The 22,285-nt window shown below is 58.6% G+C and overlaps 3 protein-coding genes and 1 long non-coding RNA gene across 25 annotated transcripts in view; 2 read left to right on the top strand and 2 right to left on the bottom strand.

The window, feature by feature from the left end:
- Positions 1–1,779, top strand: part of HNRNPM (heterogeneous nuclear ribonucleoprotein M) — a 39,249-nt gene extending 37,470 nt beyond the window's left edge. For 14 of the 16 annotated variants that reach the window (XM_067032888.1, XM_067032884.1, XM_067032886.1 and 11 more), the window contains one exon: positions 1,357–1,779. In XM_067032888.1, the coding sequence (XP_066888989.1) occupies positions 1,357–1,520 (164 nt within the window). In that variant the 3' untranslated portion in view covers positions 1,521–1,779. The remainder of the gene's footprint in view (positions 1–1,356) is intronic. The other 2 variants (XM_059063040.2, XM_059063039.2) reach the window with 1 other exon arrangement.
- A 1,237-nt stretch (positions 1,780–3,016) lies between these two features.
- On the bottom strand, positions 3,017–11,456 carry PRAM1 (PML-RARA regulated adaptor molecule 1). 2 transcript variants are annotated; one of them, XM_059063065.2, is made up of 10 exons: positions 10,880–11,456; positions 7,428–8,481; positions 7,278–7,338; positions 7,126–7,202; positions 4,118–4,175; positions 3,894–4,002; positions 3,586–3,748; positions 3,464–3,497; positions 3,345–3,379; positions 3,017–3,204 (listed from the first exon to the last, which is right to left on the bottom strand). In XM_059063065.2, the coding sequence occupies exons 1-10, from the start codon at positions 10,880–10,882 to the stop codon at positions 3,167–3,169; spliced, it is 1,632 nt and encodes a 543-aa protein (XP_058919048.2). In that variant the 5' UTR covers positions 10,883–11,456; the 3' UTR covers positions 3,017–3,166. The 2 variants fall into 2 exon arrangements, with proteins under 2 accessions (XP_058919048.2, XP_066888977.1); XM_067032876.1 differs by having other exon boundaries at positions 3,017–3,379.
- On the top strand, positions 3,614–14,119 carry LOC136794107 (uncharacterized). Its single transcript, XR_010840453.1, has 3 exons — positions 3,614–3,959; positions 10,015–10,175; positions 13,560–14,119. It is a non-coding gene; the product is annotated as an uncharacterized lncRNA (long non-coding RNA).
- On the bottom strand, positions 13,390–18,821 carry ZNF414 (zinc finger protein 414). 6 transcript variants are annotated; one of them, XM_067032881.1, is made up of 8 exons: positions 18,671–18,821; positions 17,653–17,962; positions 17,234–17,341; positions 17,024–17,129; positions 16,144–16,487; positions 16,013–16,063; positions 15,407–15,580; positions 13,390–13,858 (listed from the first exon to the last, which is right to left on the bottom strand). In XM_067032881.1, the coding sequence occupies exons 1-8, from the start codon at positions 18,671–18,673 to the stop codon at positions 13,845–13,847; spliced, it is 1,110 nt and encodes a 369-aa protein (XP_066888982.1). In that variant the 5' UTR covers positions 18,674–18,821; the 3' UTR covers positions 13,390–13,844. The 6 variants fall into 6 exon arrangements, with proteins under 6 accessions (XP_066888982.1, XP_066888978.1, XP_066888980.1 ...); XM_059063043.2 differs by lacking the exon at positions 13,390–13,858 and adding an exon at positions 15,137–15,313; XM_067032877.1 differs by lacking the exon at positions 18,671–18,821 and having other exon boundaries at positions 13,390–14,470; positions 17,653–18,664.
- Positions 18,822–22,285: the final 3,464 nt, after the last annotated feature.

Here is a 22,285-nt window from a genome sequence, read left to right as displayed (position 1 = left end):
TTCTCTCTTCTGGTTTTTGAAAGGAGGTAGTGTCGTCCCCATTTTAGAGAGTCAGGCCAAATCATGTTTCCAAGGTCACATGGCTTCTAAGTGACAAAGCTAAATAAAATAAATACATCTGAGACAGGTGGTTTTCCACAATAGCACCATTGGTTTGCGCCTCAGAAAGCACTCACCCAGCAGGTCCCTTGGGTGAGGTTTCACAGGCTCTAGGCACACAGTAGCTTGTGTGCGATGAAGCTGAGGGTCTCTGATTGAGGTTTCCTGGCACATCAGGCAGCCATTCTGGAAGGGTCACTTTGTGGCCAAAAAGAAGTTGTCTCCGGGTGAGGCCCTGCCCCTCACCCCTACCACCTCTTTTAACTATGTCAAGTTGGGAGCCCCAGCCCTAAGCCAGAGGTCTGGGTGGCTCCCTGGATCAAGGCTTCCTCAGTGTTTTCTCATTTCCTTTTGCTGCAGTGACTCAGATTTCACCACTATTGCTGTTTCTCCTGGTTCTTCTCTCGGGTCAACTGTTGAGCCATAGCCTGCCCTCTTGCCCTGTTCCTGTACTCTTTCCACACTCCTTAGTTCCCAAGTTGTAGTGGATATTCTGAAAAGTCACATTGGATCATGTCACTTCCCCCTGCCACAGATGCCCGGAGGTGTCCCTCTGCTGGCAAGAGAAAGCCCAAACTATGATCCCCTGTATGACTTAATGTCACCCTAAGCTGTTTTAGAACTTTCCTGTGAGAAGCCCTCCAGGATGTTGACCTCTCAGGCGGAGTTGATGGCCCTAGAATTGTGAGTGCCAGCGCCAGTTACACTGTGTGTTCTCGGCCCTGTGTTTCTGTGGCTCTTCCCTTGTAGATTGTTTCCATGGTGCTTGACACATACCTGGATGCTTAACCGGAGCTTGAATGAATATGTGTAACCTGCTTGCCAATTATTACAGAGCTTCTATTTGGACAGTACTGAAGTGTCCATGGTATTGGCATTGGCCTTGTAAATGCGGTGGAGCAGTGTATTAAAAGTGAAGCCTCTGTAAAATTTGCCTATAAAGCTGGCTTCACATAGCATCTTTTTGTAACTCTTCAGAGCAAAGGTGTGCGTTTGAAGCCGCCAGGAATGCTCATCACAGGTCAGATTGTTGTCCCATTGGCAGAAGAATGGCAACGTAGCTGAGGGCCATACATAGTAGCTGGGTTCCAGCCGCTGTGTTCTGAGCATTCATGCGCCAGGCGCGAGGGCCACTCTCCCTTTTGACTCTGTCAACCGAAATCAAACAGGTGATCTGGACTGAGTGGAGCCCAGACTGAGGCTGAGCTCTGGGTTTGCCTGATGAGTTGTGGTCTCTTCTTCCCTCCCTGTGCCCAGGCCACGTGCTGTATGCCGACATCAAGATGGAGAATGGGAAGTCCAAGGGGTGCGGTGTGGTTAAGTTTGAGTCGCCAGAGGTGGCTGAGAGAGCCTGCCGGATGATGAATGGGATGAAGCTGAGTGGCCGAGAGATTGATGTTCGAATCGATAGAAATGCTTAAGCAGTTGCCTTTTTTAAACATCGATACCAGACCTCTGAATTTGTATTTTTTCTTGTTAACCATTTTAATTTGTTGGCTGGATGTATAAAGATGTTTAAAAAATTCAGTTGCTTTTTGGGGTAATTTGAATTACTTTTTTAATGACTGGGGTTCCATTTGACTGTTTGCATTGAGATTGCAATGTGCGCAATTTTTTTTGTAGTTGTGGCATCTTGTTGACATCGAATATGACTTTGATAATAAATACCAGTTCCTGAAAGCTGCTTGCTTTTGCGTTTGTGTTGTGGGGTAACTGCCCGAGTTTGGGGGAGCTAGAGCTGCTCGGTCTCCTTTCTACCCTTGGAGCTGTGGACCCTTGGGGTGGGAGGCCACTGGCCCCAGCCACTTCAGAAAAATCTCGTTGTGGAAGCGGAATCCTGAGTGGACCTCAGTCCCCCAGGGCCGGTTAATGGTGCACTTGGCTGTCGGAGCCATCCTGTCTCCCCTGGTGCAGTTCTGTGGGGCACAGATGCTGCATCAGGCTCGTTTCCAGTTAGACTTTTGTCTCAGTCTGCTCCACCTGCTGTAACAAACAGTTGTTTCTCACAGTTCTGGAGGCTGGGAAGTCCAAGATCAAAGCGCTGAGAGATTCAGTGCCTGGTGAGGGCCTGGTCCTAGTTCGTGGATGACACCTTCTAGCTGTAACCTCACATGGCAGAAGGGGCCAGGGAACTTTCTCAGACCTCTTACTTATTTTGTTTTAAAATAATTTTTTAGCTTTATTTGTTCAGCCGCGCCGCGCGGCTTGTGGGACCTTAGTTCCCCCACCAGGGATTGAACCCGGGCCCTCAGCAGTGAAAGTGCGTGCAGAGTCGTAACCACTGGCCTGTCAGGGAGCTCTCTCAGACCTCTTTTGTAGGGGCACGAATCCCATTCATGAGGGCTCTGCCGCCATGACCTAAGCCCCTCCCCAAAGGCCCCACCTCTTAGTACCATCACGTTGAGGGTTAGGTTTTCAACGCAGGAATTGTTTTTGGCAGCAAGGACACAAACATTCAGTCCATAGCAGCTTTTCTTTGCTAAAACAGACCGAGTAGGGTGAGAGTTTCTGAGCATATTTTGTCCTGTCAGAGGTTTAGGCTGAACTTGATACCTGGACTCGTTATCAGAACTGGGTCACATTTCCCCCAAGATGTGATCTCATACGTAAGCCCACTTGGGCTGTGTAGCCTGTGAGGAGCTGCAGCTGCTGCTTGTCACGTTGGACGTGGAGGGTCTTCACTCTGGCTGGCAGCTGACACGGGGTACCATCACGGGGACTCCCACCTCAAAGTCTAGCAAGGTGCCACCTCCCTTGCCACCTTCCCCTGCCCTACTTTTCTCCTTTCTGGCCTTTATCCTTGAGGGGTGAGACCTTGGAGGGAGGGGGTTGACCCCACAGATTCACCCAAGTGTCTGACCATAGCTCCCCCGGTGTGGTGCCCATCAGGAGGGAAAGAAAAGACAAGAAGCAGGAATTGCTTTAAAAGAGGGGCTTTATGTGGTCTGTGTATGTGGTCAGACAGGAGCCTGGGCAGTTCTGTGACGGCCAAACTGGGATCCAGGGCTCCTTCGGTTAAGAGGTGGCTGGATTGGTGGGTTGTCCTGGGTCCCCACCCTTGTAGGCCTTATCGTCCCCCGGGGAATGGTTGGTTATCCAGAGGATCTGCCGAGTGGGGGTGACTTCCAGTGACCCTTGCCCCATAAGCAGGTAGCCAGCAGCCCCTGGTGGAGTGGGATGGGACCTTACCCCCTCCCAAGACACTGTAGTCCCTTCCAGTCCACCCGGAGCATCCACATACATACCCCAGGAACCGACGTCGTCATACACCTCTGTTTCTCTGATTGAGAGCACAGTTAAGGTCAGTAAGGGTCACCCCATCCCTCCTCCCTAAATCCCCCACCCCATCAGGGCCAGCACTCACAGGGGCAGTAGAGCTGTTCTGGGCACGTAGCCATCTGCGAGGAGAGAGCGGGGGTGGGTGAGTTCTCTGCCCTCCCTGGTGGTGGTGGTCTTCCCAGGGCTGCCCCTCCTGGGCTCACTCACACTTGCCCTTGGTGTCCCGGCACAGCATCTCCTCCTTGCTGGTGAACTCGATCACCTCCAGGATCTCCCCACGCCGAATTGCCAGGTGCTTGCCACCCCCGCGACGGGTCTTGGCGTTGGGGTCGATCATCATCCTTGTCTGAATCACAATCTCCCCCTCAAACTGGGGAGGAAGACATCAGAGCTTTTGGTCGTGCTGCCACCCCGAGGACCCCTGGCTTCTTTCTGAAGATGGAATTTGTGGGGCTTTGGTCAACTGGGGCTGAGCCCAGCCCTCCCAGGACTCTTGCTTTGCTTGGGGTTCACACCTTGAACTTCTTCCGGAACTCCCGCTCAGCTTTCTCTGCCTTCCGGATCTGCTTCAGAGACTTCAGGTCAGTGGGCAGCAACTGCTGTGGCTGTGGGCCCTTCTCCTTCCTGAGCCCCCGGGGAGTTGGGTGCTCGTGAGCAATATGTGCTTTTCAGGGACCCCCATTTACCGTCCTCCCAGAGCTCAGTCCCACCCTGTCCCACTCCCTTTGCCCTCTGGTACCTGGGCTCTTGGTCTTGTGGTGGCCTCCTGGGGGGTTGCTGGGTAGACAGCACTTCATCTGGGACAGTCAGGATGCTGAGTTAGGGCAGGGACCGTTGGTTCGGCCTCTGAATCTGGCAGCCTGCTCTTTCCCTTGTCAGCTCTCAGGACCTTGGTCCCCTCCCCACCCCACCCCGCTGCCCAGGCCTTTCTCATGAGTTGTGAGTTCTAGTGGATTGCCTTTCATTTTCTTAACTCCTGTCGCAAGCCAGGCATGGCAGAAACTGTTACCACTCATTTCAGCTATCTCGACTGTCATCCCAAGTTGCTTGCTGAGGAGGATATAAGGGTTCGGAGAGGTAACACAGTCTGCCCCAGGTCACCCAGCTGTTAAATGGTAGGGGCAGGATTTCTCTGTAGGCTTTTTTTCTTTCTTTTTTTTTTTTTTGCGGTATGCGGGCCTCTCACTGTTGTGGTCTCCCGCTGCGGAGCACAGGCTCCGGACGCGCAGGCTCAGCGGCCATGGCTCACGGGCCCAGCCGCTCCACGGCATGTGGGATCTTCCTGGACCGGGGCACGAACCCGTGTCCCCTGCATTGGCAGGCGGATTCTCAACCACTGCGCCACCAGGGAAGCTCTCTGTAGGCTTTTTGCTTTTTTTTTTTTTTTTTTTTTTTTTTTTTCCGGTATGCGGGCCTCTCACTGTTGTGGCCTCTCCCGTTGCGGAGCACAGGCTCCGGACGCACAGGCTCAGCGGCCATGGCTCACGGGCTTAGTTGCTCCGCGGCATGTGGGATCTTCCCGGACCAGGGCACGAACCCTTGTCTCCTGCATCGGCAGGCGGATTCTCAACCACTGCGCCACCAGGGAAGCCCTCTGTAGGCTTTTGAGGCCATTTCACCTCTGCCTTGTAGAGCAGGTGGGGTTCTGGGAATTGTGATGAGATTTGGGTCAAAAAAATAAGGTGAAGAAAAATATTTCCTAGAAGCAAAAGAAGTCCGCCTCTGAGAAGGGGCTTTTGGGCTGGGGGCTCTTGCGTGGCCTGGCTGATGATGAGATTGGACTGTGAGGGGTCTCCCAGGTGAGGACTGACTACCCCGCAAATGGCCAGCTGGCCCAAGGGTGTGGCTTACAGTGAGAGCCTTGTGAACACAAGGTGAGTGAGGGATCCAGAACCTGAAGCCCCCAGCTTTTTGCAGTCCTCTCTGAATGACTTGAAGTGCTGCTCTGGACATTTCTAGGCCAGCAGACCCTTCCATCAGGCTGCCCGAGGGGCATCTGCATGGTGCCCTTCCACCCCTTCAGACACTGAGTTTGCCTCCAGCCTCAGCTGGGTGGTGCTCGGGTAACGGTGCCACCCAGAGGCTGCCCGGGCCGGAGATGGTCACCCGGCTGGGAGCAGTCTTGACTTTACCCCAGGGTCCCTACAGACCTGCCGCAGCCAGAGAGCACAGCCCTGGGCACGGCAGTGCGGGGCAGACCCTGGTGCCCTGTGTCCCCAGCTTCCTGGCAGCGTGACCCTGAGCACGCTACCCTCAGCTCCTGAGAAAGAGCTGGGCCCGGCCCCTCCAGAGGAGCCCCCAGCGGTGCAGGGAGCCTCTAGTGGAGGCGCCACTGCTCTGAGTGAGGCAGAGAGTGGGAGGGAGGAGCCCAGAGTCCTTCCAACTGGGGACAGACTTGGGAAGGGCAGAGCTGCCTTTGGGACAATCAGTGAGCCCCACTCAGTGTCTCGAGAAGGGGCAGATCTGGGGAAGCATGTGGTATCGTCTCAGAACCTTGAAGAATGGCGGTTGTCCAGTGGCTGGGACAGTGAGCAGAGAGGGATGTGCCTGGTCTACTTGGGGTTGGGGAAGGGGAAGGGGGGGGCGTGCCTGTGGAGCTGCTGGAAGTGGAGTGGCCAGAGGTGCTCCCTCCCCACGTCCACATACCCAAGAGCAGCCCCCCAGACCCAAGCCACAGAGCCTAACTGGAGCGGAAGCAGGAGGGGCCCTGTCAGGAAGCTCTGTGCTAACAGGGGTGTTGCAAGCAAGCCCTGGGGAAAGCCCAGGGGAAGCACAAGGGGCTGGGGAAGGAGTAACAGCTGTAGAGGCAGCAGACTTTGGAGGGTGGGCTGGTGAGGAGGGAGCGGTAGCTGGGGATCCCAAAGGCACCTCTGATGAAACGTTCCCCTGCAGGAGACCCTTCCAAAGACAGGGCAGAGAAGCAGCCTGGGAGCCTAGGGTCTGGGCTCCTGTGTATCGGCTGTGCCACCTGGGGCAAGTCACTTCTTGTGTCCTCAAGCTTCCACTCCTGTAAAATGGGCAGGACACTGCCTCGGGAGTGCTGGGCTGTGCACATTTGGTGAAGTGCTGATATGGGAGCCGTTGCTGTTTTCACGTGAGGTTGGTGAATGCATCATCCCCGAGCTGGGCCTGCTTGGCCTTCATCCTGCTCTCCAGGAGCAGAGGTGTGGAAGGGAGAGAAGAAGGGTCCTTGGAAACCCAGAGCACACAGAGAAAGAGAGAGTTGCCTGGGACTGCAGACCCGGAGGGTCGGCCACACCCTGTCTCCAGCCCCTGCCTCTGAGTTCAGGCCCAAGTCCTGCCTGGACATCCCTCAGGCACCTCCAACACCATGGGTCCGTTACGCAGGTGCAGGCTCAACATTTGGGCCTCATCCCTGTTACGAGCTCGCTGGCTCTCGTCCCTGGTGATGCACCACCAAGTCCTCTTGCTGCTGCTTCCACTGCTCTCCATGTCTTCTGCCACCACCCTGGCCCACACCCCTGCCCTGGCCACACCCTGGTCAGGCTGCTGGCCTCTGGGCCGCCCTCACTCAGGTTGTTCCACCCACCAGGAGCTGGCATGACCTTTCTGAAAGGCCCCCCCTCCTCTCTGCTTCCTCCCCTGGCGCTGCTTTCAATCCATCAGGGATACGGATTGCCACTTGGCCTCACGCTAGCAACATGGCAGAACACACCCTTGTGACATGTTCCCCAGGTGCCTTGGCAGACGGGTCTGGCTGAGGGCCCGGCCCCGTCACCAACAAACCTCTGCCCTTGGGGCTGGGTCTGGAGTCATCTATGGGCTCCATGTCTTCGTACAGCTCGTAGGCCTCATCTGGGTCCCTGCGGGATACCTGAGATGAGGGCCTCTTTTGATCCCGTGACCCACGCCTGCACCCCCTGACTCCGCACACTCACTGTGGGATGTCTTCAGGCTGTCGAGCCCGGAAGTGAAGGCCAGAAGAGCTCCTCGGCAGAGCTGTGGAGAGATGAGAACAGGAGGGAGGGAGGTGGGCACTGCTGGGGAGCCTCCACCCCCTCCTTTCTGTCTGGGCCGCCCTCACCCACCTGTGCCTGCTGCCGAGGTCCTCCGAAATCTCTGGACATCCCTGGGGCCTGGGGGCAGTGGGGGCTTGGCTGGAGGGGCGCCCAGGCTGCTGACCGGGGGCAGAGGCCTCCGCCGGGGTGGGTGGCCAGGTTTGAGGCCCAGCCTCGAGCCTCCACCGCGAGCGAGGGCTCCTGATCTCTGCTGCTTGGCTCCAAACCCTGGGCTGAGTGGGAACCTAGGGCTGGAGCCTGCAGTGGCAGTGGGCAGTGAGCTCTCTGAACGGGAGCCAGGGAGTGGAGGCTTTCTAGGGAGGTCACCGAGGAACTCAGCCTGCGAGTGCTTCCTGGGCAGAGATCTGGGCTTGGTCTGTGAGGACTTGCAGGGCGGCGGCCCCCACCACTCGGGCTGCAGAAACTCCTTGGGGGGCAGGCTGCACTCAGGCCCAGAGGATGTCCCGGGGAGGTCACCACACTTGGGCCGCGGGGGCTTCTCGGGGAGGTCACTCAGCGGAGGCTGTTGCATCTTTCCAGGGACTGTACTGAAGTTGGGCTGTGAGGAGTGAGGCTGGGGCTCACTGGACTCAGGCTTTGAAGGGGGTATTGGGGGGACCTCAGTGGACTCGGGCTGCGGCAGGGGCTTCTCAGGGAGACCACCGACCTGAGGCTGCGGGGGTTTCTCGGGAACGGTACTGAACTTGGGCTGGGGGGGCTTCAGGGTGGCCTCATTGGACTCGGGCTGCTGGGACTTCCTGGGGAATGCACTGAACTTGGGCCCTATGGGGGGCCTGGGGGCGTGGCTGAGCTCAGGCTGCAGGGGCTTCCTGGGGAATGGAGTGGCCTGGAGCTGTGGGACCTTCTTACAGAGTTCACTGAACTCAAGTTTGCAGGGCTTCTTGGGCAGATCAGTGAACTCGGGCTGGGGGGGCTTCTTGGGATGCTCGCCTAGCTCAGGCTGTGGAAACTTTTTGAGGAGTTTGTTGAACTCGGGCTTTGGGGATATTTTGGAGAGTTTGCCGGTCTCGGGCTGAGAGGCCTGGAACTTTGCTTGAAGGCTCCGAAAGTCCTGATGACTCCCCTAGGGGACACGGAGTCAGGCAGGGACTCAGACACATGCGGGTGGTGGAGAGACGGACGTGGGACAGCCGGACATGGTCACAGACACGCACCCCCTTCCCCTGGCTCCTGTTCAGTTAGCTCCTGTCCCCCACCTTCTGCCCTTGGCCACCATCTGTGTTGGCCACAGACTCCCACCCTCCCGGTGAGTCCCAGGCTCTCCTAAACTACCACACCCTCTGACCTTGCCGCTCAGGATCGGGATGCGCACCCAGCCTCACCCCACTCTGGACCCGAGCTCCTGGGACCCCTTGGGACCTGCTGCTCCCATAGCCTGCCCCACTCCCTCAGTCTGGGGAGCATCCTCGAGCTTGCCCCCTCCCCCTTTCCCATCCATACCCCCAGGCCCTTCTTTTCTCATTTCAAAATACATCCGGAATCCAGCCACTTCTCACCACCTGCACCACTGTCCTGGCCCAGAGGAGCCCGCCCGGGCCCGGGGAAGGCAGCATCCCCTGTTGCCTGGATCATTTAATAGGCTTCACCTTGGTCTCCTACCCCCGCCCCCCCCGACCCCACGCCCCCATCCCTGGTCAGTCCCCTCACAGCAGCCGGAGGAGGCCTGTTAACCCTGAGTCGCTTTGTGCACCTCTGCTCAAAATCTGGCCGTGTTCCTTCATTTCCCCACAGTAGAAGCTAAAGATCTCACGAGGGACTTCCCTGGTGATCCAGTGGCCAAGACTCCGCACTCCCAACGCAGGGGGCCCGGGTTCGATTCCTGGTCAGGGAACTAGATCCCGCATGCCGCAACGAAAACCCAGTGCAGCCAAATAAATTAAAAAAAAAAAAAAAATCTCACAGAGGCCCTGAACAGTAGATTCGACCTCTCCTACCCAGTCACCTCCTTGGCCTCCTCTTCTCCCATCTCCTGCCCTCTGCCTGGGACACTCTCCCCACCGCATGGTTCTCCTCCTCCTCCTCCTTCTCCTCCTCCTCCTCCAGGTCTCTGCTCCCATATTCCTTATTAGAGAGGCCTTCCTCCCAGACTACCCTAATTAAAAAAAGAAGATTGGATTCCCCCTTACTAGTATTCTCCATCCTCCCCAACCTGCCTGATGTTTCTCTTAGTTAGTACCTGCCACCTTGTATCATTCTACTTATTTTACTTGATACTTGTTTTTTCGGGGGCGGGGCAGTGGCCATGCCTCGCGGCATGTGGGATCTTAGTTCTCCTGACCGGGGATTGAACCCATGCCCCCTGCATTGGAAGCGCAGAGTCTTAACCACTGGACCGCTGGGGAGGTTCCAATACTTGTTTTTAAAATGTGTCTTGACTATATGTGAGATTTTTGTTTGTTTGTTTTGGTCTCTCTCCTCCTCCTTTCCCCAGCCCCTGTGGACCGTCAGCGCCCGGAGGGCAGCAGCTTGTCTTGTGCATTGCTGTCCTCCCAGTGCCTGGCCTGCGCTAAGATGCTCAGTAATTCTTTGTTGAAATAAGGAATGTACAGGACACAGAGACAGGCATATGCGGTCTGACCATCACGTTCTCGCACAGACGCACGTGGAGAGACACTGAGAGACCTGGAGGCAAACCTGAGGGCAGGGCCCCACAGTCCCAGACACCCGACTGATGGTCAGGGACGCCCACCAGGACCGGCAGGCAGGCCCCCAAGCATGGGCACGTGCACCAGCCCTGGCACAGGAAGTCCGTCGCAGGTACGGTCTTGACCAGCCCCACATCCTTGGTCACGGACACAGGAGATGCACAAGTAGGCCAGGCCTGCTCTGAACGATAAGTCACCCCAGAGGCGGCCCTGCCACAGCTCCCAGGCCTGGCTTCACCTGGGGTCGAGGAGACGGGGGAGGGAAAGGGGACGACCTCGGGGACTTTGCCCCTGCCTGTGCCTCACTCTGCCCTGATTCAGAGAACAAGGAAAGGTGCCGGGGCCTGAGACGCCTCTGTGGAAGCTCCCCTACCTGGTGGGTTGGGGCAAGGCTCCCAGGTGACCAGAGAAGCCGGGGTCAGCAGGTCAGGTGTTGGGGCGCTACTGGGGTGGGGGGTGGGCAGCATGTGCGTGACCCACTTTGTCGCCCCCAGGAAGGCCCTGCCCCTCACCCTGGCTGCCTGTTACCGGGTTGCTATTCATGGGGGGAGGGAGGGGGGGTCGTCTGGGCAGTGCCACCCATCCCCCTTCTAGTTGCAGCCTCAGCCTCTGCTACAGGCCCCTCGGGAGCCTGAGCTGTCCCAGAGGTGGGTCCTGGCTGCCTCCTACCTCTGGGCGTTTGTGTCGGTCACAACCCTGAAAACCTGCCTGCCCCTCTGCCGCCCCGCTCTTGGAATGTGCCTTCCAGTTTCCACCCGTGGCAGCCCTTGCCTCCGGCCAGTGGGAGGCTCTCTTAGGTCTTGGGGGCTCACTCACCATGGCTGCAGGCGGGTGACGGGCCACAGGCAGAGTGGGACGTGAGCCAGGGCTGCTTCCTTCAGGAAGTGACTGTAGCTTCTGCTCCACGGGCCCCACGGGGTGGGGTCTACTGGCCAGGCGGGGAGGGCAGAGGAGGAAGTGGAGGAGGGGGGGCAGCCCCAGCCTGTCTTCAGGTCCTGCTGGGAGCTTCTTGAATTCCTGTCCTGCACTGTGCTTTGTGCATCATTTCTCAGCAGACACCCAACAGTTACTCGTTTCTCGACTCTGCTGGCCCCCTCTCTCCCACCCCATGCCCAGCTGTGTGCCGACCTCCGGACTCCAGGAAGGACTCATGCCAGGCCCTGAGGACCTCCCGCCGACAGAGGCAGGCCAAGGCCAACTCCTCCCAGGGCCTCTGCGGGAGGGGAGCGGTAGTTCTCAGCGGGGAAGGGGCCCAGCCACTTCTGGGCTGTGAGACCCCAGGAGTCAGAGCGAGCCGAACGGGTGAGGCCCTCCTGCTGGCTCTTGTTGCTTCAGTCCGCCTTCCTCATTTCAACACTTCCCTGTAGCCAGATTTCCAGCTCTGAGCAGGACTTAGGACTTCGCTGTTACAGGGGCAGATGTAACATGGGCCGAGGGCCCAGGTGGGATGGCATGTTTGGTGGTGGGTGGGTGGGGAGTGTCCAAGGCTCCCAGAGGACAAGAAAAGGAGGAAAATGGGGACAGCTGGGAGGCCAGCGGAGAGAGGGTGAAGGTGGTAGGCAAGATCAGAGCTGTGAGGGTGCAGGGTGCGAGGCCCGAGGCCCAGCCAGACAAGGGAGACCCTGATGGCAGGGCTCGGTCCCCAGGAGGTCAGTGACCTCGGGCTCATAGAGAAAGGGAGAGAACACCCAGTGGGAGAGGGCAGAGCCCCGATTCTCAGTTCGGCTATGCCACCCGGATCCTTTGAGGAGTTCATAGAAAAACAGAAGCTCCTGGAGATTCTGACTTAATTGGTCTGGGGTGTGGCCTGAGCCTGGGGATTTCTTCCACATCCTCAGGGGGATTCTAGTGTGCAGCTGAGGAGCACTGGTGCCCACAAGTCACCCTGAGACCCCGAGAAAGTGTAGGTTGTGCCTCGGGTCTGAGGTGGGGCCTCAGATCCTGAAACATCCCAGGTGATGCCCATACTGCTGGTCCAAGGATCACACCAAGAGTAGCAAAGATGTACTGAAGTTTCCAGAAAGATCCACATGAGACAGGGCCGGAGGCTGGGCATTGCATTCCCAGCAGGAGCCCTTCGCTCGCCTCTGCCATGAAGGCCACAGACAGCAGTCGGCAATGACTCTGCCTGGGTCTGCTCTTAAGAGCACAACTTGGGGATTCTGGAGCCTCTGTGCCTGTGCATCCCTGTCCCTGAACGGGCGGACGTGCACTCTGGGTCACATTTCCGGATGTGGGTCCGCCTCTGAGTAGGAGGCTGGGGATGATGACGCGGTCTGGGTCCTGGAGCGGCTCAGCCTGTTCAATGTGAGCCTGCAGTCTCAGGCCAACCGGGCCCCTCTGGGGCGGCTGTGCAAGGTGGGTGCCTGCTTGGACACGCCGGCCCCTCATTCATTCTCCCTTCGGACCGACACTCTTGGGCGCCCTCTGCTGGGCAGAGCCGGGGCCCTAAGAGGACTCAACTTTCAGGCATCCTGGAGTTGGGGTGGGGTGGAGGGACCCGCTGTGGGGCTCCCAGCTTGGTTGGCCAGAGGGAGGTCAGGGGCTGCAGGAGCCCAGAAGGGACAGTGGGAGCAGAAAGACTTCCCAGGCGAGCAGACAAAGGGTTGGATGGGAGTGGGGAGGGGGCAGTTTTCAGAGTGACCCAACTCCCTAGGCCTCAGGGCAATTTCAGCTTGCTCCACAGGGCAGCGAAGGGCCCAGGGGGGACTGTGGACCCACTGTACCCATGGGAGGGGCTGTTGCATCTTTGTGGGTGACGCGGTTGTCGGGGGCGGCACCTGGACCAAGACACCTGGGTCTCTCTGGGAAGGTCCTGACAGACTGGGAAGTGGCACTGCCTCGATTCGGGGGTGCCTGAATGAGGGGCTTGATGGAGAAAACTCCAGGGGCTGGGGGACCCTGGTACCCTGGAGATGGAACACCAAGCCCTGAAGATGCAGGAAGGGGTGGGCCTAGAGCCATATTCCCAAGGGTGTCTAGGGGCCTTGTGAGTGCAGGAAAAGGGGAGAGTGCCCTTTGGGCCTCACTGCCTGGGTTTTCTCATCAGTGGTAACTGTGCCCTGCTTCTGGGGTGGTGCAGAATCGGTGACTTGGAACTGGGCCCGGTTAGAGTCAGGGCTCAGACAGCTTACCCTCCTAGCCTCACCTTCTCTATCTGTAAAGTAGGCCCCTTGACCCACCTCCTCCACAGGTTCCTGAGAGGGTCCCAGGCAGCCGGCCACAGGCTTGGTGGTTGGAGTGATGTCAACCACCTGCGAACATTTCCCAAGCCCCCTCCCTCTCTCCCCATCCCTCTTTTGAATCCTCACAAGAACTCCAAAGGATGAACATTCATGACACTCATTTTAAGGAGTAAGAAAGTGAGACGCAGAGAGGTTGAGTCTTCCCCAGGATCACCCAGCTGTGGTTCCAAGGCTTCTGGCTGAGAAGGGGAAGGGGAGCTCACAGGGGGCCTGAGCCCCAGGGTTCCCTGACGGCCCGTCTGGCCCTACAGCAGGTGCTGAGTGACAGCCACTTCAGTGGGGGCCTGGAGGTGCTGGCGGAGTGGACGCCTGGCCTGAGCCGCCTGTGACTCAGCTGCAACCCCATCAAGGACACTGGAACCCTGAAGCCCCTTGTGAGGCTGAGGGCAGTGGGGCGGGCAGGCGGGCGGGCAGGCCGGCTCCTGGATCCAGGTGGGGCAGGTCCAAAGGGTGCCCAGATCTCCCTGTTGCCCTTCCCAGGAGAAGCTGAAGGGCCTTTAGGCCTTTAGAATTTGGAGCTGTTCAACTTCGAGGAGTCACAGCAGCTGTGCTAACGGGAGCAGGATTTTGAGTCGTTACCCGAGCTTGGCTACCTGGATGGCTTTGATGCTGGGGACCCTGCTCAACTCTGAGACTGAGGCCAACAGGCTGGGGGATGAAGATTCTGAGAACTAGTGGGAGGATGGTAAGGGGGGCAAGGGGAAGATGGGAGGCTGGTGAGTGAGGGGTGTGAGGCCTGGGGACTCCACCCAGGGGGTGACTAATGTCTTGCTGGCCGCAGATAGAGAACAACTCTGATGATTTGGAAGATGGAGGAGATAAGGAGTGAAACAGGGTGGGGTGGGGCTGGGGACCTGGTGCTTGGGTTCTTGCTCACAGGATGTCTATGTTCCCCAGGAGGAAGGGAGAGAGATGCTGAGTGTGGCCCTGAAAAGAGGAGGTGGAGAGGTTCAAGATGGGGCCTTGTGGGCTACTAGGAGAACAGGATCTTCACCCAGAGAGCTGAGGGGAGCTGTGGGGGTACTAGGCAGGGGAGGAGCACGACTGGAAGAGCTCCCTGTTTCCAGAGGTGTTCAGACTGGGGGGAAGGGTGGGGGGGTGGGGGTGGTTGCCTCCGGTGCTCCAGGACTGCTCCAGAACGGGGGCGGGATTGAAGCCTGGGCTGGAAGGGAGCAAGATGCAGGAAGTAAAGCCAGCCCCGAGGCGTGGCTGCCAGCAATGCGTGGGACTTCCATACCCTGGAGGCTTGACCCTCAGGGTTCTGGTGACAGCAGTGTGGGACCAGATTTTGAACTCTGGCCCCAGCCTGACTTCCCAGGAAGGAAAGGAAGAAGAGGACCTATATGGAGGAGAGGTGAGAAGGGAGGAAGCCCAGGCTCTCCAGGGCTGGCCTTGACCTACCCTCCTCCTCAGAGCTGGGGCAGGGGGAGGAGGGGAAGTGGGCAACGAAGACAGTGAAGAGGAGAGTGACGATGAGGCCTGAGCTCCGGCCTGCCAGAGTGCCCAGCCCTGGGGGCCCTGGCACCTCCCTCCTACTGCTGGGACTGCCCCACCACCCTTTCACCTCCCCGAGAGTCAGTGCTGGCCTCAGGACCTGGGGGCTCCAGCTGGGTGGGCGCTCCTGACTCCTGTAAGTTTTTAAATAAAACTGGAAAACTTCCATCTCATCTGGTTTCTGGAAGTGGCGGGACAGCACAGAGGACCACCTACAGCTGTCCCACTGTTGAGGACAAGGGAGGTGGGACACAGGTGGCGGGGAGGCCTGTCCCCTTCCGAGGTGAGAGCGCCCCAGGTCTGCACTGGAGGGGCATGGGACCCAGACACAGCACAGGCTGGCTCATCTGCCTCCTTTATTGTCCCGCCACCCCGCCCATCGCAGGCCCCCCTAAAATTACAAAACTACCCACAGCCCACCCGCAACGCGGCGTGGTTCAGAGCGGCGAGAAAACCGGACACTCCCCCTCTGACAGCAGCGGCGACACCTTGGGTGCCAGCGGGGCCGGGTCTGGGTGGAGCAGAGGAGGGGGTGCCTGAGCCTCAGCCCCGCCCCTCGCCTCAGGGCCCCCGCCCTCCCCACCCGCGCGCTCCCGGGCCTTACCCGCCGGCGCGTCGGGGCGCGGCTGCCCGGGCGCCGGGGCCGCGGGGGCGATGGGGCGGTGGTCCTCCAGGTGTAGGGTCATGGCGGGCCGCGAGGCCGTGGAGAAGGCGCACTGCATGCACGAGTAGCGGCCGCGCGTGTGCTCCCACACGATGCGGCTCGGGGCCGCGTGCCCTGCGGGCAGGCGGGACCCCGTCAGCCCCGGGCCCTAGGCGAGGGCGAGGACCGGGGCGAGGGCGGCTCGGACCTTTCTCCCCGCCTCCCCCTCAGCACCCACGCGCCGGGGCTCTGGAACGGCTGGTCTCCCGGGCGTTTCCCCATGTATTTGGGAGCACCAAACTTGACTTATCCGCGTTCCCCTCTCCCGTCCTCTGAACCAACGTAGGCGGAAGGACTCGGGAACCGAGTGAGAGTTTTACACGGAAACGCCGGCGCAGATAAAGAGCAGGGGCCGTAATTTTTTAAGGCAAAATCCTGTATTTCGGGGGTGACATTTCTGGCCACCTCGGAAAGGGGTGGGCACCGCTGCCTCCCAGTATCCCCTATGCCCCGCAGGGCGCAGGAGAGAAATCCCCTCCACCCTCCCCGGTGATCACCTGCACGCACCTGAGGGCGTATCGGAGCCGCCCTGGGGTCTTCGCGGGCTGCCGCCGGCACCTGCGGTAAATGGGCAGGTCAAGATCAGAAGTCAGAGGGAGCCCAGCCCACCCTTCAGGCGGCCCTGCCCCCACACTCACCTTGGCTCTTTTTCCAGACTGCGGCGCTGGAGGCGGGCGGCCCGGGAGCGGCGGCCAGAAAGGGGCGCGGGCGTGGGGGGCTTAGGCCAAAAGGCGCGGGGTTCAAGTAGGGCAGGAAAGGCCCGGTGGGGGCAGGGGCAGGGGTCGTGAACGGCTCGAGAAGCGGGAACTGTAGCCCAGGCGCCGACGCAGGGTCGGACTCCGCGGGGCGCTCGGGCGCCGGTGGCTCCTTGTCGAGGGCGGGGGGTGGCGGCGGGGCTGGGCTCTGCGCATGCTCGGCGCAAACGTGCAGGTGCTTGAAGAGGGAGCGGTGCGTGCGGAAGCGCAGGAGGCAGTTCTCACACCTGGGGGCGGCACAGGGCTGGGCTGGGTCTCCTGGGGGACAAGGGATGGGCCTATCCGTAGTAACCGGCGGAGCCGCCGCTCGAGGGTGGTAAGGGAGCCTGGGCCTAAACAACAGATCCCCATCTGCTGGGGAGGAATTTGCCCTAAGCGTCCCCCTACTGTGGTCGCGAGCCTTCCGGACCCCTCTAGGTCGGAGCCCTGGGAAGATGAGGAAGGAAGTCTCAATTGTGACTTAGGTGATCGTTTTTCCTCTTGGGAGGTAGAGGGCTGGGCGTTGCCGCACCAAGCATGTCCCCCCCCCAAACCCCTTCCGTGCCCCGCCCTCGGGGTCCCTGGAACTTGCTCTAGCGACCAGTGTCTCTTCTGGGCAGGTTAAGGGCAAGGCTTGCCCTAGTTCACACCCACTTCCCCGACCCAACCCCCTGCACTCGGAAGGGAGAAAAGCCCGGACCCCAGGTAGTGGCTGTCAAATCAGTGGTGGGGGAGCTGCCTGGTCACCGAGCGCCAGCAGAGGTGGGGGTGGACGGGGTCTCACTTGAAGTAGCGATTGGGTTTGTAGTGCAGCTTGCCGTGTGCCACCAGTTCCTGCATGTTGGGGAAAGTCTCGGTGCAGCTCAGGGCGGAACAGCGGAAGAGCTTGCCTGGCAGGGCAGGGATGAAGGACAGAGAAGTGGAGAGGGGTGGCCAGTCGTCTCTGCCTGCCTCCCGCCCTAACCTGCCTCCCCACCACCTACCCTGGCCCTACCTTCCAGGGACTGTGTGGGTGGGCAGTGAGTACGCAGATGCTGTGCCAGGTCTCGAACGCTGGGGAAACTGAGGCAGCAGCCAGGGTTGGAGCAGGGTATCTGCTTCCCTTTAGGACCCACAGAAGCGGGGGGAGGGGGGTGTCACTGTCCCTTCTCCATCCACGCTGTCCAGGGCTCTACCCCAGAGAGGCATGTATGGGGTTGCAATTACCCTATGGTCTCTTACTGGGGCCTTCACCCTCTGCCTCCCCCAACAGAGGGTTGGGGCTGAGTTGGCCTGGCTCACGGCCTGGCATACACCTGGGGCTCAGTAAGTGGTGATTCCCTCTAGATGGGCCCCAAGTCTGGAGATACTCTGTATTCTTCACTTCTATCGTTCCAGGCCTGTGATCCCCCAGAAGGCCCCATCACGGGTCACCTGGTGGTGGGCGTCGTCTGGGAGGCCGCAGGTCCTCACTGGTTCCGGAGACAGTGCTGGTCAGGCCAAGGCCGGGTCCAGGGCCAGCATGGCCACTGTCTGGGGCTGGGGAGGCACCCTGCTGGGTCCCTCCAAGCCCTCCACGTTCCCACACTGGGGGTGTGGCTGCCTGGTCAGAGCCTGGCTCCTCCCCCATGGAAGAGGAGGTGTCTACAACAGCCACAACTGGGGACACCTCCTTGTCGGTCTCACTGGAGCTGGGCTCTGCAGTGGCCGGCATGTCCGGGCTGGGACCCGAGGTTTCCTCCTCCTGGTGGAAGGAAGAGGTGGGGAGAACCCCTCTGGGCCCAGAGTCTGCCTGGGTCAGCCAGGGGAACTCCTCCACCCCAAGACCACTGGGCATTCCTGAAGCAGCAAATGCCCCGGAGACGTCACCCAGTCAGCCCCCATCCTAAGGAGTGACAGGGGGTGAGGGTGGATTTTGCTCCTGCCTCCTGTGTCCCCATCCTCTGGGAGGGAGCTTGGAGGTGTTCCAAATGTATAAGGGGGTACCTTTCTAAGAATCACCTATATGAAAGAAGCATGCCTCTGACCCTAACTTGGAAAGGTGGGAGGGCCCTCCACAAGGCAGGGGCGTGGCCCACAGGGAGTGGGAGGGGTAAAGGCGGGGCTCTGAACCGGGCGCGGCTAGGAAGATGCTGCAGGGGCCAGAAGTGGCCGAGTGGGTTGTTCGAGGACGGAGATATAACTACCAGCCGGGCTCAAGCTGTGCAGGCGAACTGGAAGTGCTGGGGCCCCGGCCGTATGAAGATCTGGGGCGGTGCCCGAGCCCTGTGGGCGTGGCCCAGTCGAAACCAGGCCCGGAAGTAGGGGGTAGGGTGCTCCCCGAGTAACAGCCAGCGGCGGGCGAGTGCCCGGATGTGGGGGCGGGGTCGGCCAGAGGCTATGTGCGCTACAGGGCCGCTCCCCGCCAGTCCCCGCTGGTTCGCCGCGTCCGCGTCCCCGGCGCCGCGCTCACCATCCTCGGCCTGCTTCGGCCTCTTGTTCCCGCGGCTCCGGCGGCTCCAGCTAAGGCTGCGGCGACTCCTTCGGTGGCCGCGGGCTCGCGCTCACGTCGGCTCCATTTTTCGCCTCCCAGATCTCGCGAGAACGGGGGCGGGGGCCTGTGCACAGTGCTCCGCGAGGAGGCGGGCCCTGAGATCCAGGATTGTTCTGGACAGCGGAGCGTGCGCCGTGGCGGATTTGCAAGCCGAGGGCAGTCATAGGGTGCAAAGAATCTGCACGCAGAGATCTAGGATTAAAATCTTCTCGGGCTTCTGTGTTCTCCTCTGCAAAATGAGCGTCTTCATCTCCTCCAGTCCCGTCACCATACCTCGAAAGGGGATAAACAGCGGTTCTCTTTTTTGAAGATCTCGTGTTTCGAGGGCCTCCTCTTTGGAGGGAAATAGGCAGTCGCCGTCAAAATTTTCAATGCACTTAGTTCTGACGTTGGAATGAGTCTGCTGAGATAGCCAAGGGCGGGAAGCAAGCCAACTGTCTGTCTTCGGGACACCCGCAACGGGTGTAGCCTAAGGATGGAGAGGTGCGTGTTTTCAGGAGGATGGATGGAGAGCCTTGGCTATACCGGCGTGGAATGAGTCACCTATCCAACCTACGTTTCTTGAGTGCCTACTCTGTGCTAGGCGCTGGGGACCCAGAGATGAACAAGACAGACCAACATCCCCACTCCCAGAGTCCGCTCACGGTTTAAAATGGGGAAACAGACAATGAATCAACACATGCAGCAAACGATCTTACTTTGTATTAAGTGCTACAAAGGAAAAACAAAACAAAACAAAACAAAAAACCCCAGAAGGATGTGATGGTGATGGGTCAGGAAAGTTTCTCTGTGAGGTGACTTCTGAGCTGTCACCTGATGGTCAGGAAGGAGTGAGCCAATGGAAGGTCAGGGGGCCACAGCACTCTGGGAAGAATGGACAGCTGGTGCAAGTGGCCTGAGTTGGGGAGGGACAAGCTTGTCTTTTTCAAGAAACAATGAGGTGATCAGCTCACTGCTGGAGCAGAGTGGAGGCAGGGAGTGGAGGTCAGAAAGTGGACATGGTGCAAGAAGGGTCATGCAGGGACCTTGTGAACCATGGAAAGAGAGGCATGTGATCTCTATTCTAACCTTGAATCTTTAGCAGGGGGAGGTACACCATCTGATCGCCGGTTGTCCTTTCGAGGATGGGTCATTGTGGGGACGGTAAAGCGGATCTTTGTTATCAAATCTCTACAATACATTATTTAACCATTCAGGAAGTATTTGTTGAGTTCTAGGCAAGTGTAGGCTTTACGTATGGTGTATTTCCATCTATATAGATGTACCTATCTGCTTTTTTTTTTTTTTTTTTTTTTTTTTTTTGTCGTACGCGGGCCTCTCACTGTTGTGGCCTCTCCCGTTGCGGAGCACAGGCTCCGGACGCGCAGGCTCAGTGGCCATGGCTCATGGGCCCAGCCGCTCCGCGGCACGTGGGATCCTCCCGGACCGGGGCACGAACCCGTGTCCCCTGCATCTGCAGGCGGACTCTCAACCACTGCATCACCAGGGAAGCCCCCTATCTGCTTTTATACGCTAAGAATACCACCGGAAGGAGACGGACGTTAACAAATTGGGGGGGAGACAGGAATTTTCGAGTGAGGGCAAGACAGATTTTTCACACTCTTGGGCTGTTTGAATTTTTGTGTTTTTTTGGCCGCACCATGCAGCTTGTGCGGTGCGGCCAAAAACCCCCCTTGTGTCTTAGTTCCTCCACCAGGGATCGAACCCAGGCCCACCACAGTGAAAGCGCGGAGTCCTAACCACTGGACGGCCAGGGAATTCCCATGGGCTGTTTGAAAAAACTGTTTTCTTTTGATTATCATTAATACAGTTAAAACTCATTAACTGTATTAAAAACTCCTTAATTAAAAAAACATCATTTTGGGCTTCCCTGGTGGTGCAGTGGTTGAGAGTCCGCCTGCCTATGCAGGGGACACGGGTTCGTGCCCCGGTCCGGGAATATCCCACATGCCGGGGAGCGGCTGGGCCCGTGAGCCATGGCCGCTGAGCCTGCGCGTCCAGAGCCTGTGCTCCACAACGGGAGAGGCCACAACAGTGAGAGGCCCGCGTACCGCAAAAAAACCAACAGAAAACAAAAAAAAAACCCCATCATTTTGATGCAGGGCGGAGGGGTGTGTGTGTGTGTGTGTGTGTGTGTGTGTGTGTGCGCGCAGGGGAGGTTGGTGCAATCTGGGGAAGGGTGGGGCGAGGTCCCAGAAAGGACAGGGAACCAAGAAAGGGAGAGGAGGGGCCCAACTTAAGAAATTTTGTAAAAGAGTCAACAGGATGTTGCTGAGTGGGTGGGACCAAGCTGACTCTGAGGTTTGCCGTCCGAAGATGCTATAACCTAGATGTGAGATGCTGTCTGTTCGAAGATGTCAAACCCACTCCCTTCTTCATCCCCAGTGCCTCACCCAAACCTCACCCATCAGTCCCGCCTGGAAGGCCCCACTTCCTGCAAACAGGGTGCCTGCTATGGCAGTGGGGCCACAGGGCTGGACCCCAAAGTGCCAGGAGCGGGGGCAGCCTGCATGATGAATTCTAGGGCAGAGAAGGGAGACAGAGGCCCTCATTCCCCTTCAGCACCAGGAAATGCCCAGCTGATGAGGTTGTGGCTCACACAGTCCTCCCCCAACTCTGTCCCCCAATCTAAGTCTTGCAGAGAGACACAGTGGTGACTGGGCAGTGGAAGGGCAAAAATCAGAGATGCAGAGAACCAGGGACATTAAAGGGACTGGTTAAATGCTTTTGTACAGTGATTGGCTAATAAAAGGGCTGTTGAGAACCAGTTGCAAAATTGGGATTTTTTTTTTCCCCAGCCACGCTCAGCTTCCCAGGTAGGTGTAGATTCTACAGAAGGCTGTGCCGACCAGTCTTTCTTTGATACCTCATCTCCCATCCCCCAGGTGGGTAGGTGTCTTCTGCCTGGAGTCCTCCCATCACAGCATAGATCACTCTGTGTGGTATTTGCCATAAAGATCTGCTGACCCAGGGCTTCCCTGGTGGCGCAGTGGTTAAGAATCCACCTGCCAATGCAGGGGACATGGGTTCCCAGCCCTGGTCGGGGAAGATCCCACATGCCGCGGAGTAATTAAGCCCGTGCGCCACAAGTACTGCATCCCGCGCGCCTAGAGCCCATGCTCCCCCCAACAAGAGAAGCCACCGCAAGCCTGCGCACTGCGACAAAGAGTAGCCCCTGCTCACCGCAGCTAGAGAAAGCCCGCGCACAGCAACGAAGACCCAACGCAGCCAAAAAATATATAAATAAGTCAAAATAAAGTAAAAAAAAAAAAAAAAGATCCGCTGACCCTTTTCATCCTTCTTGGCTCCTCCAGCAATGTCCATACTCTCTCTGCATCTCCCTCCCCCGCTCCAGCCCCTGTCCCTTCTCTGGCTCAGTCCTGACCCCATCCATCTGGCTCCATCTCTCCCAGACTGACTGATCGTTGTGGGGCTGAGCACAGAGCGGGTGTTCATTTGGAAAGCCGGTATCCTTAGGCTCAGACCTAAGGTTTCAGCTGCACCTGCAGGGAGGTCTGAAAGGCTCAGACTCCG

The sequence above is a fragment of the Kogia breviceps genome, chromosome 4 (genome assembly GCF_026419965.1).
Source record: "Kogia breviceps isolate mKogBre1 chromosome 4, mKogBre1 haplotype 1, whole genome shotgun sequence".
NCBI lineage: Eukaryota > Metazoa > Chordata > Mammalia > Artiodactyla > Physeteridae > Kogia > Kogia breviceps.
The sequence above is the reverse complement of the archived record's forward strand: the minus strand, read 5'-3'. Positions and strand labels throughout refer to the sequence as shown.

What these genes read in the sequence shown, in the direction of transcription:
- PRAM1 (XM_067032876.1), bottom strand. An exon ending in ACCCAGCCCCAAGGGCAGAG is followed by an intron (nt 4,176 to 7,125) that starts GTTTGTTGGTGA and finishes TGACTGTCCCAG; the next exon opens with ATGAAGTGCTGTCTACCCAG. An exon ending in AGTTCCGGAAGAAGTTCAAG is followed by an intron (nt 3,749 to 3,893) that starts GTGTGAACCCCA and finishes CTTCCTCCCCAG; the next exon opens with TTTGAGGGGGAGATTGTGAT.
- ZNF414 (XM_067032877.1), bottom strand. Translation starts at nt 18,055, where the DNA reads ATGCCCAGTGGTCTTGGGGTGGAGGAGTTCCCCTGGCTGACCCAGGCA. An exon ending in ACCCACACAGTCCCTGGAAG is followed by an intron (nt 17,130 to 17,233) that starts GTAGGGCCAGGG and finishes CTGCCCTGCCAG; the next exon opens with GCAAGCTCTTCCGCTGTTCC. An exon ending in AAACCCAATCGCTACTTCAA is followed by an intron (nt 16,488 to 17,023) that starts GTGAGACCCCGT and finishes TGCCGCCCCCAG; the next exon opens with GTGTGAGAACTGCCTCCTGC.